Raw genomic sequence first — 13360 nt, 5'->3', positions numbered from 1 at the left:
AGATAACCAATAATTTCACATTTTGTATTTTCAAAATAAGTTCATATAACTAGGGACACAATAAATATCTGTACTGATAAATTATTGACTCATACTGGCCTATCACAGTATATCAATCTATATCGGTATTGGCAAATATTAGCTGATAAATATTGGCTCTAATAATATCTGATTTGACAGATGATGTCAGAGCATTTCATTTGAATTCTTCAGCAAAAAGTTCTATAACAGTAAAAGTATGTTTGTTAAGTTTTTGGTGAAAAATATTGAACATTTGAAGAGTCAGAAGAGTTGTTGTTTGTTTTTGTTGTAATAGTGATGTCCCTCATATTTGGTTTGATCAGAGCTGTGGAGTATTAAATTTCAGGTTTTAAATTAAATTAAAAACTACAGGTTGTATGAACTTTCAAAAAACAAACATGCTGTTCCCCATCTGGCTGTCTAACAACAAGATAAAGCTGTAAAAATATTCTAAATAGCCTACACTTAAACTGATATTGATTTTTTTTGGTGGCTAAAATATGTTGTGCTGTTGATCCTGTCTACAGCAGTACATTGCTTAGCTTCCTACACCAGTACTCTATTTAAGGTTTACACTTGTGTGTTTTAAATGAACAGAGAGCTGAAGAACTAAGTGCAGAATACCACGCTATCTCCCCACAAATTGGCTGAGTTGTTTCCCTGATGTGCTACATCATGGTCAATAACATTAAAGTTTGCTTTTCTGCAAAGAGCATCCTTTAGAATATAAATTACTCCCTAAGTGCAGAGCCCAACTGCACTAATAAACCAGTACAAAGCGGCAGATATTATCATTATTATAAAAGCTGTAGTTGATTGTCCCTCCATGCCATGATTCAAGTATTTTATGGCATATGAGTGGTGTGTCAGTTTGACCTGGTTTCATCCTGTTTCTACAAGTTTCATTAACTCAGCTCAGTGCCAATCAGAGAGACATAACATCCTCTTGATGGAATTTACTGATATGAGTCTTGGGTGACCCAGTGAGCCTGGGTTACTACGACCTGACATTAAACTCCACTCTGGTACCTACATGTGAAAAGGGCAACTCTACAATTGAAGCTCTTGCTGCCTTATAATTCTTAGGATCCTTTCTGTTATAAAACTGGAGACTGGAGTGTGTTTTCACTTGGTAATTTCCCAAGATGCATTGCTGCTCCTGCCATGGCGCATTTATCAGCATCACGCAGAGAGATCATATCAATTCTCCACATTCTCTCCCCACTTCGATTGAGGGAAGCTTTCCCTCTTTGAAGGCGCTAAATCTCTTTATCTAACCACCTTCCCAATTTTGTGCTGTCAACTGATTGGGACAGTTTAAAGTGAGCACTAAATGCAAACCACGATCAAACAAAGCATCAAGCTCAGACTGTCAGCGTTCTCTCTGGGCTCTTGGACAAGAGTTTTCTTCTGTTTTTATTTTCTCAGAATGGAGTTGAGTAAATTAAAAAAGTAAGCACCCTGCTCTGTGCCATTAACAAAAACTTTTCATCTGTCCTATTTTTATCTATCAATCCATTCATCCATCCTCATATCAGTCAGTGACACTTTAGATGATGAAGTCAGTCTATGAGGGAGGGAGTCCTGATGTTTACGACTGTTGTCATTAAATGCCAACCAGTCAGATATGTTATTTATAATGCAAAGTTGACATTGTTTTAGATATTACAACTTGACGATGACAGGTTATGCTGCCGTGGTTAATGTGAAGTTGCCATAACAACAGAAACAGACAAAGAGACAATGTCAACTTTCTGTTGACACTTAATGACAATAGTCATAAACATTCATAAAGACTTCTTTATGTTCATGACGGTTGCTGGGACATAGTTATTACAGTGTCATGACAGTGCTTATGGACAGCCTATGGAATAAGTCTTACCCAAGACACACATAGTCATCTTGAATGATACTGACTGATATGAGTATGGACCGATGTTGATGACACAAGAGCAGATTGTCATGACAGTCTTATGCACGGCCCTAAGATAAAGTTTACTGTGTCTTTCATATAAATACGTCATTGAGTTTTAAGTGTTTCTGAGTCTCCCCTCCTTTCTTCTATGAGAACTTACGAGTGACATTGCTTAGATGTCTTCTGAGTCCTTCCCAAATGATAATTCCACATTCTTGAAAGTTGTTGGTAATAATTAACCAACATACCTACTTAAGTGACAAGTAAACTTAACTTTGTCCTGAAATGAATGCACATTATGGTTATAAATGTGATAACAGAGCTAAAGCTCGGTGTGCTCATTGCACCTTTACAATTCACATTTTAATAAGTGAGTAATTTCTGACTGCTCTGAAGATGACTCCTGGCTCCTCCTTTGACTCCTCAGTATTTGGTCTCTCTGTTACTCTGTGGTTCTCATTTATTTTGCTATTCACCTCTCAGTAGAAGAACTCTGCCTCAAGGAACCAGAAGGAAGTTTTTATTTTATACTACACTTGCAATGGCTTCAGGGAAAGAAAGCAGTGGAATCGACAATCTTGCATTTGATGTAAGTACAGTGACTTATTCATGTAAAATATAACGTATGCAGACATTTTTAGGTATTCTTTCTAAATGGAGTCAGCGTCACCGGTAAGCTTTCAGAAGACACACTAGATTTAGTTCTGATTTATCCTGCTACACACTTGATAAGGGTTTGTGGCAGTACTTTAGGTTTCAAAAAGTTGTGAAACTTAGATCCATAAAGCTTTATATGTTCCCATTCTTTTTTGTTTTAGAACTTTTCACATTTTATCCAACACAGAGACACAATAACAGAGATATCTATCTGTCGTCTGTGATGTCTTTCTACCTGAAATGTCTGTCTGTTTCACTACATTTTAAAACACAAAATGTTCAGAATAATTCAGTGTTAAATATGCATTAGCTAGATGTGTACTAGTCATAAAATAAGTTACTATTGGTCTCCAGGTGAGCTCTTATCTGTTTTTGCATTTGCATGTGTTTTCACATGGTGCTGCAGATGGATGAACGAGTCAATAATCAACCCAGAGAAAAGGAGAGAAAGACTTGTGGGAGCAGCTGTGTAGCAGAGGAAGACAGAAATAAACCAACCTATTGTGTGACTGATGTCCCTCCCTGGTATCTTTGTATTTTTTTGGCCATACAGGTGGGTGAAATCCTGAGTTGACTTTAGACTCCAATATAATTTTGAAGCTGTGTCAAAATATCTTTCAAGGTACTGTGACTGGATCAATAAAACCTTTATTACTTCCAGTCATTATAACGTTGCAAAAGCATATATTCTGTGACTGATTCTTGTATGAATTCAGAAGGTGACATACTGTATGTTTTATACACCAGCGTTCTTGATGTTGTGGTGTCATCAATACCATCAATTCCTCTCCCCTGCAGCATTACCTGACGGCATTCGGTGGGATCCTCTCCATCCCCCTCATCCTCTCTGAGGGGCTGTGTCTACAGCACGACAGCCTGGTCCAGAGTCGCCTCATTAACACCATTTTCTTCGTCTCCGGCTTGTGCACCCTGCTGCAGGTCATCTTCGGTGTCAGGTCAGATTCATGGTGTTCATTCCACCACTCCATATCCTGTACGGAAAGACAAGATAGTTGAGGTGAACTCTGTTTACATACGTTAGACGATCAATAACACCTTTGAAAAGCTTAAAAGTGGTCCACTCACTATTTCTTTTATTTCATTATGTTTTCTTACTCAACACACTAACATCATTTTATGGAAGCAATCTTAAAGGTCCATTAATCCACATATTTATATTAACAAGGAATAAAACCAATGTTGAAGCCTTATTATTCTATTGCCAGTCAACCTGTGCATAACTTTTGATTTTCCCTTTTCAGCTGACTATTTCCTAAATCCCTGAACAGTAACTGTCCAGTCACAGCTTAGCAGCCGTAACTAGGCATGATAATTCTCTCAAAGTCTCCAGCTCCACATAATGAAGTGGTGTATGTGGGGCTTACTCAACATTTCAAAAGTTTGGAGGGTGATGTCTGTTTGAAACTCCTTTCAAAACTAAGAACTGAGGAGCAAAAATGAAAGGAATGAATAAAACTGCATGTTTGCTCTAACACAAGGTACAAATGTCAGCATTATGGATGTTATTGGTTATCAATTGACAGATTAAACACAAGAATATTTTTGAACAGTTATGCATGTCTGTCTCTAGGTTAAAGCTATAATATGTAACATTAGTTCAGTACATCAAACCTGAGAATGTTATGCCATTAAGAGCTACTGTGAATAAATGACTCCTTTTAATAAGAACATGTTTGGTCAAGTGTGGTGCAGAAATTAATGAAGAATTATCACCCAACTGCATCAAAACACATATTTCTTAGCTTCTTTTAACTCAGTGTTTTGGTTTTACGCCACATTTACTAATTGGTTCAGTCTCATTGTTTTTATCAAGTGATTGTTAAGCTGTTTTCAGTAAAAAAAAATCTCGTAAATCTGTTGCTGCATGCTATCTCCCTAGCACCTAAACCCAAAAATCAATGTGGGACAAAGATTATGCTTCTTTGGGACAATCTGTGACACATTACCAATGCTGAGAGATCTCTCAGCTTGAAACATCTCTATGCCGTACCGTCTGGTTGAGTCAGTAGCCCACAATTGACAACAGACAAGTACTTTCCCAGTCTTTCCAGCTAAATCTGCACAATTTATGACATTGTGGTGACTTGCAAGGACAGTGACAGGTTAACCTGCACTTGACCCACTTGTTTGCAGTTTGACTGACATCAAACAGAGCCCTGTGATGACAGCCCTTCCTGCTTTCTTCACAGCCACTGGATAAAAGCCAGATAAAAAAAAAACAAAAAAACATCTGTCCTGCAGTGGTTTGACTTTTGAAAACTAGAGCCGATAAAAATGTGGGACCTGGTCTCAATGTGTGGGACGTAGGACGAGGGATAAAGGTCAAGTTGTCCTAACAAAGTTATGGGCAGTCAAACATAAAGTAGGACACCTGGTCACCTTCCCAGCAGATGAGGGACAGACATGTCAGGGATAGCAGCTACAGATATTTTTCTCAGGAGTTGGTGGAGACCAAAACAGAGGCAAAAGGAAAGTCAATACATAGGCTTACATTTGTCTGCTAGACAGAAAAATCAGTGTTAATTTTATTCCAAGTCTGATGGATGTGTAAATAAGCAGTGGTTTGATAACATGTCAGTGATACTGTTTAAAATGTCATTTCTGTTCATTTTGACCCAATACCTGCAAAACCGATGACTTCCCATGAACTTTTTGGAACTTAGTGCTAATTAACAAATCCTGGCGTGCTGACACAGTAGAACAAATATAAGATAGTAAACATGTTAACACTAAACACTGTTAACATTGTCATTTTCAGCATGTTGTTAACATTTAGTTCAAAGCACTGCTGCTACTGCAAGTCTCACCCATTTTAGCCTTTAGCTAATCTCAAATACAAAAATGGATTCAGTACAAATAAAGCAAAAGACAAAAACATCCATCAAATGCAAGTTAATGAGTTGCATACTGTCTACTGTCTTATACGAAACATAAATACATGTTGCATCCCTCAACTGCTTTGTTTTGGCTCATTTTTCAGCAAATGCTTCGTCATTTTGTCTGACAGAGAATTGTTATGTCATACTTGTAGGCTTCCCATCCTTCAGGGGGGTACGTTTACTTTGCTGACCCCTGCCATGGCCATGTTGTCCATGCCAGAGTGGAAGTGCCCAGCTTGGACCCAGAACGCCAGTCTGGTCAACACCTCTTCCCCTGTCTTCATTGAAGTGTGGCAGACCCGGATGAGAACAGTGAGCCAACGCAAACACTGCACATTCACAACTTTCCATAAAATCAAGCCAACAAAGGCGTCAGACAGCGCTTCTGTGGAGCTCATAATTAATTCAGTGAACTCATGTAGTTTACACTGTGGAAAGTAACTGATCATATATTATTCTTACAGTCTATCACTCAGCCAAAGAAAGAGCAGTGACATCAACCCTAATGATCTCAGTTGTTGTGTCCCTGTCCAAAGCTGCAGGGCTCTATCATGGTGGCATCTCTCCTCCAGATCCTGGTTGGTTTCTCTGGCCTCATTGGCTTCCTCATGCGCTTCATTGGCCCTTTAACCATTGCCCCCACAGTCTCTCTGATAGGCCTGTCACTGTATGATTCAGCCGGAGTCAAACTTGGCAGCCACTGGGGCATCTCTGCTATGTACGTTACCACTCACTGCCATGGTGAATGTCTCTTTGCTCAGCTGGAAGGGGAATGTTTTCAATGGGTGAAGCAGCAGTATTGGGCTACAAATTTAGCACTGACCTTCTTTCTCAGGAGGTCACAGTCCGAAATTACATTAACAACTAAATTCTGCTTGTAGCTGTACCCTGTGGCCAAAGCTGTTTTAAAATTTAGATTTGACAAGCCAGATTTCCTTTAGTGGGGAAAGTGTAATCACTGGTCTGTTTCAAATTAAATTTCAGTCTCTGTTTTTGCATCATAATGCTAATTACAGTTCTCCCCATACACACAGGACCACAGTGTTGATCATCCTGTTCTCCCAGTACCTCCGTCTCATACCCATCCCTGTTCCTGCATATAGCAAAGCCAGGAAACTGCACACCTCCAAGTTCTATATCTTCCAGATAATGCCTGTATGTTTTGTACACACACACACACACACACACACACACACACACACACACACACACACACACACACATATGTGTGTATATATATATATATACTATATATATATATATATATATATATATATATATATTCATATATGTATTTTCAAAAAACATTTTTGTGGTATTTTGTGGTTCCCTGAAAATACTGACAATGGTACTAATATTAGATATTGACTAGATTCTGCTGGGCATTACCGTGTCATGGTTAGTCTGCTACCTCCTCACCATCTATGATGTCCTACCATCTGATCCAGCCCAATATGGCCACCTGGCTCGTACTGATGTGAAGGGAAACGTGGTGAACAAGGCTTCCTGGTTCACATTTCCTTATCCTGGTAAATGCACAAGAATAATATCAATGTACCTTTATATTCGTCTTCTCTCTTTAATACATCTGTCATCATGCAAGTTTTATTATAGCAAGCGCTATTCTCTACTTGCCCAATGTAGTGTGACATATCACGTGTGTGCATGTCCATTAACTTCCTGTCAATGTCACATGACACCGGTGAGGGAAAATGGCTAAATGAGCCCAATTTGGACATTTTCACCTAGGGGTGTACTCACTTTTGTTGCCAGCGGTTTAGACATTAATGGCTGTGTTGAGTTATTTTGAGGGGACAGTAAATTTACACTGTTATACAAGCTGTACACTGACTACTTTACACTGTATCAAAGTGGCATTTCTTCAGTGTTGTCCCATTAAAAGATATAATTAAATATTTGCAGAAATGTGAGGGGTGTACTCACCTTTGTGAGATACTGTACATATAGTCAATATGCCTACTTACTGTTTATAGCTGATGTTTTTGAGCAGTCTAATAATCACCTCTGTGATTAGATAACTTTCAGTAACTGCAATGTTAGCTAGCTAGCTAGCATTGCAATCTTCATTCAGATTTAACAGAAATGAAACCAAACTCACCAAAAATGCCTTGGCTCATTTTTCCACTGCTTAACAATCACCAGCTCTGGTTGGTTGGTTGAAATGAACCATTAATTCACTGAAGTAGATGTGAAAATATTCTGGTAGGGTGTTAAATCAAGATTCAGCACTGAACTTAGCTGAGTGGGGTTGTTCTTTGAGGAACACTATATGAAGCTAGCAATATGACACATTATCAGTTGTAGACCATGACATCATTGAGTGTTTTGGCCTTTTATCACAATACACCCTCAGTTGAGGCAGGCCCACCCCAGGGTGCTCAGGCCTGGGTGTGTGTCTCATGGATTACTTCTAGATGGTCACTTAGGAGCCCACACGTGCATTTTAAGAGAGCAGCAGTTGATGATTCAGTCCTATTTATGCCGACTGTAAATTGCAAACAGCAGTATCAGTTTAGTTTCACTGACAGGGAGTAAACAGATGTGCAGCTTGTAAAACGTCACATTTCATGGTGCAAGTAAAGAGCAGTCGGTGTAGTGGAATCAAATGTTGAAGATTTTTTATAGACTACTCACTAATCATCATTTGACTCCTCGTTCAGGTCAGTGGGGTGTACCAACTGTGAACGTGGCAGGTGTATTTGGCATTATGGCTGGAATAATATGCTCCATGGCAGAGTCTGTGGGTGACTACCACTCATGTGCAAAGCTGGCCGGGGCCCCACCTCCCCCAAAGCACGCCATCAACCGGGGCATCGGTGTTGAAGGGCTTGGCTGTTTATTGGCAGGGGCCTTTGGGACAGGCAATGGCACCACCTCATTTAGTCAGAATGTGGCTGCCTTGGGAATCACCAAGGTAAGATACTCACAGCAAGACTGACGTCCAGCCCTACGGTTTAACATGAATTTAAAGTGCATGATTTTTACAACTACGCTGTTTTCAAGTGAAAGTAAGTAGCTTTATTTGGCAAAAATGCTCCAGTAAACTGGCTGTTGCAATGCTACCTGCCCTGTAACAGATGAGAGACTGACGGACAGACATGGATTTTATAAATAAATAAATGTATGTATGTATATTCATATACACACACACATATATAACACAAATTCCTTTCAACGGCACTAATGTTTTTGACGCATGATTAATCCACGTTCTGTTATGTTGGCCTGACCAATAGTTTGAATCAGAAGTGAGTTTCCCTGTCACCCGACAATGTAAAGGCTTGTCTGTTTAGGAAACTGACTCAACGCAAATAAACATAAGTATATGAGAAGTGAGATGAGCAAGTGCTGATCGAGCTGCAGCTCCACCTGAATCCAGGTAAAAGTAAAAATAAGTCTGACCAACGGCAGAGAGAGAGAGGGAGAGAGCGTGTGAATATGGACAGATGTGTCGATTTGATATTTTTAAAAAAAAGCTTTTTATGATCATGAATCATAACATTAATGTACACTTCTGTGGTGAGCGATTTTTTACTCCAAGTCCGATTTGTTCACTTTTAAATACTTAATTATTCAGTCATAACTGCAAGTGAGGAGGGAGGGAAGGGAGCGCGAATGTGAAGTACTGACCGATATAACAACTTTATTGATGATAAATCCTGATATTACCTACAGTTCTATGGTTTAAATTCTACAGATTAAAATATCTGTCGCTGCAAAGACCAAACTGACAGATGCTTGTCTCCTCAACAACAGAGTCCAGACTCTGTCTCTCCCTTTTCATCTCTTACATATGTGTATATATATACATATATATATATATATATATATATACATATATTAATATTTATATGTTTGTGTGACAGGTGGGCAGCCGAATGGTGATTATTCTGAGTGGAGTTTTCATGCTTTTGATGGGGATACTGGGTAAAATCTGCGCCATCTTCACAACCATCCCCACCCCTGTGCTTGGAGGGATGTTATTGATCATGTTTGGAGTAATAACTGCAGCAGGCATTTCTAACCTGCAGGTAAACAACAGCATGAAATATGATTTGATATTCAGCCAGATGGTTCCCAAATGCTTTGCTACTATTCAGAATTTTTTTCTGACACCTCTCATTTTGCAGTCCATAGACATGAATTCCTCCAGGAATATATTTGTGTTTGGCTTTTCTATGTTTACTGCACTCGTCATTCCAAACTGGACATTGAAAAATCCTGATTTCTTTAAAACAGGTACATTTCATTACTTTTTAACAGCTTTCCCCTCAGCTACAACCAGCTTGCAAGAAACTTTTGAGTGTTTTAATTTTGAAAAAAACTGAGCTGAAGTAGCATTCAGTCTTGTAACTATATTAAAAGACATGATTCATGTCAGTCTGAAGGTGCTTTGAATTTTGCACTAATATTTTCTCTCTCTTGTCCTTGGTGTGCAGGTGTTAAAGAGGTAGACCAAGTGGTGCACATACTGTTGACCACCCATATGTTTGTAGGAGGATTCCTTGGCTTCTTTCTAGATAACACAATTCCTGGTAAGCTGAAGTGGAAAGTTGTAATTGAATGAAATTGCATTCAGTGCACATAGCAGCCTCACAGCAGCTCCATGTAGCTTCAGGGTGTGCAATTTGTTGTTTGTGCATTGTTTCTGTCATCATTATGTAAATCAGACCTTTGCTACTTTATGAACATAAACTATATGTGTGTTATTATAAAGAGAAGTACCAAAGTCCCAAGAGGCAAGTGAGGAAAGAAATTCTGTTTTCCCATTTTCTAAGTCTTTCTAAGTTTCTAAATTTTCTTTCCTGTGTTTATGACTTAGGAACAGGTGACTAAAAAAATAATATTTTCTTCCAGGTGAGTTTAAATTTCTCTACACACTCTAAACGCAAAGTATTAGCAAGTTATGTGCCACTGTCATCTCTATCATTGTTGAGATACATTTTGAGCCAAAAGAAATACATGACAGTAATGTTACATCACTTGCTAACACACAGTATAATTATGTAAACTATGTTAAGAGTGCTTGGAAAAATTAAACCTTACAAGAAAGATGATAGCATGACGCTTACAAACAGATTTACAACATGGGGTAGTGGTCCACTTCAGCCTCTTGTCACAGAAATGAGTATTATAATAACAAACACTTTTAAAATGGGCCTGACAATTTGTTTTGACTTGCTTTCATATATTAAAGCTATAATATGTAATTTTTCCATTAAAATTCCTCAAAACAGTAGACATACAGTATACCAACAACCTTCAAATTTCAAAATTTCAGGTTAATTGTGTGTTTCCTGCTAGCTGTTCCTAGCTGGTTGCTATAACTTCCTAGAAACCATGGGATATGTCAGATACATGAGAGAATGAGGAACGATGTCTGCAAAACGTTTTTATTACCTCATCCATGAACATGATTTCTGGCTCGTTCATGTCAGATAGATTTTCATCATCTACGGTGGTTGTTTAAAAGTGAAGAAGACATCTCCCACAATCCCACACCATTTCACGATGTCATCAAACTACGTCTTTTATTATTTTTTTAATATGAGAGAGACCCCTAGCAGAAGAACTTATATATTGTGCTTTTTTTTAGGTAATTAAAGTAGCTTTTTCACCAGTTCTTAAGTCAAAGACAGGAAAGAAGAGTTGAGATCATACTTAGAAAATAGATCACCATAATTTCTTTCCTTGCTTTCCTTGCTGGGCTTCCATAGAAAGGTGTGGTGTACGGCTCTCTCCTAATAGTCTTTCTGTCTCAGGGACCAAACGTGAGCGAGGCCTCCTAGCCAGTGACGAAGATCATCTTGAGGACTCTTGCAGCAACTTGGAAACTGAAGGGGTGTATGACCTTCCCTTTGGCATAAGCTCTTGCCTTTCGTCACAGTCTTGGGTTCGTTACGTTCCTTTCTGCCCATGGAAGGGCCACAGACCTCAGTACAGGTCTGAAGACAACAATATGTTACAGGGCCAGGGGGGTAAGCAACTGCCTAATGGGACAGAGGTCATTGATGACGTCGCTCTATGAGGTCTAAACTAGATGTGGTGTAATAAAAAAAAGTGTTGTAGCGTTTACTTTTAGTGTCCGGCTGCCGTAAAAATTTCAGTTGACTGAATTTGAAAAAACAAGTTGAGAGGTAATTTTGTAATGATTCAAAACAAATAAACTTTTCTAGTCAAATAAACTTAATTTAGTTACAACTGAAAAAAAATAAGCTTAAGATATGAAGCTGAACCAACAAATCTTCAGTCACACTGACAAATATTACAAACAAATTTGAAGGTTTCATCATATATGTTTTCTTCACACTATAAGAAGAAGAGTCTCAGGAGAGTCAATTGAACTTTGTACAGTACATTCAGTCAACTTATCATTTCCAGTCAAAAGACTTCAAGTTAGAAGAAGTCACATTTATGACTTCTGAGGTGTTCTGAAAATAAATACTAGAAATTTTAAGTTTGATTAACTTGAGTGAAGGCTAATGTATGGTAAAGCTACCTTTTGGGAGCGTAAGTTAAAGCTTCCAGAAGGAACAACCAGTTGATAATTATATATTAAGTTGAAGAAAAAGTTCAGTCAGAATCATTCTGACCTGACAAAGATCCAAGTCGAATTGAACATTGTTCTCAGGCATTTTTTCATTGACACAGTATTGTTTTTCACCTGGGTGATGTTTGTATAATTACTCTCCCTTTATTTATTCTCAAGTTGAAGCCTATTCAATTGTTGCACTTATTTGTTTGCTGGGGATACCAGTATAAGCTAAATAATTCATAAATGCAGAATGCAATTATGGTCAATCTCTCCAATTATGTTTTTAAAATTTAAACAGTTCTCATCTGCATTTGTTATTCTTAAATAAAATTTTAGTGAGTTTATCTGTGTGTACTGTCAACAGTGGGTTTAATTTTGATGAAGGAACTCTGTATTATAAAGTTGTATAGTAACAATCCTGAAATCTGTCATCTCTGATAAGATGGACCAGAGGTCAACCAGGAAGTGAAAATGGAATAATGAAACTATCAGGAGAATATTTTCCAGAGTACTTAATGTGGTGTGTGGTGGTTCTGCCCGTTTTCTTTACATTCAAGAAATAATTTGAACAGTCTGCTCACTAAACTTGAAATACTGGACGGATGGAGTGATGTCAGTCAGGTCCCACATAACACTGTCTAGAGATGACACAGAGCTGAACATGAGGCATTCTCACAATTTTCACAAAACAGCATTACCAAGGTCTTAAGACCTATCTGACTAGATTTGAGTTGGACATGGTCAACCTGCTGAGAGGAGCATGTCAAATGATAAAACATGTCATAGCCTGTTATCAGTAAGTGGCGCTATGACTGTGAGAGAATATTGTCATGTAGACGTGTTCAGACCGGGATCCTTATCAAACACATGAAGTTTGCTGCAGATCGGATCATTTATTGTGATGTTATAGCAATTTCGTGTTTCATGTCGAAACATCAAAATTTCGTGCCACGCCACTGCCACACCTTCCAACAACGATTGCAGTGAGGTCGGGCACCCCACAGCTGCCCCAGGCCCCAAAGTGTCAGGCAAATTCGACCAAGTAAACGGAAGTTAATGCAACTTCCTGTGTTTTGGCAAAACATCGACCTACATGGCAACACCAGTTCACAATACGTCAAGATCTTCATAATATATCATTACAATGGACTTAAGGCCTTTCCAACCAGATTTGAGTTGCACGCACGTCAAAGTTTAAAACATGTCAAAAATTCCATGCTATAGCCACACCCTTCAAACACATCACAGCAAGATTGGGTGCCCAACTGCCGTCAGCTGGCCACAGGAGGCACCGGCTGAGCCACGGCCGTT

General features: G+C 38.7%; 1 protein-coding gene across 1 annotated transcript; it reads left to right on the top strand.

Moving 5' to 3' along the window:
- Nucleotides 1-2819: 2819 nt before the first annotated feature.
- On the top strand, nucleotides 2820-11634 carry LOC146314142 (solute carrier family 23 member 1-like). Its single transcript, XM_084736827.1, has 10 exons — nucleotides 2820-3146; nucleotides 3392-3549; nucleotides 5646-5805; nucleotides 6030-6211; nucleotides 6528-6648; nucleotides 6866-7022; nucleotides 8175-8428; nucleotides 9381-9753; nucleotides 9954-10049; nucleotides 11277-11634. Exons 1-10 carry the CDS (start codon nucleotides 2976-2978, stop codon nucleotides 11540-11542), a joined length of 1938 nt encoding a protein of 645 aa, XP_084592953.1. The 5' UTR covers nucleotides 2820-2975; the 3' UTR covers nucleotides 11543-11634.
- Nucleotides 11635-13360: the final 1726 nt, after the last annotated feature.

The sequence above is a fragment of the Lutjanus erythropterus genome, chromosome 15 (assembly GCF_056507025.1).
Source record: "Lutjanus erythropterus isolate fLutEry1 chromosome 15, fLutEry1.hap2, whole genome shotgun sequence".
In the NCBI taxonomy this organism is placed as follows: domain Eukaryota; kingdom Metazoa; phylum Chordata; class Actinopteri; order Lutjaniformes; family Lutjanidae; genus Lutjanus; species Lutjanus erythropterus.
Note: the sequence above shows the minus strand (reverse complement) of the source record. Positions and strands in the feature narration are given on the sequence as shown.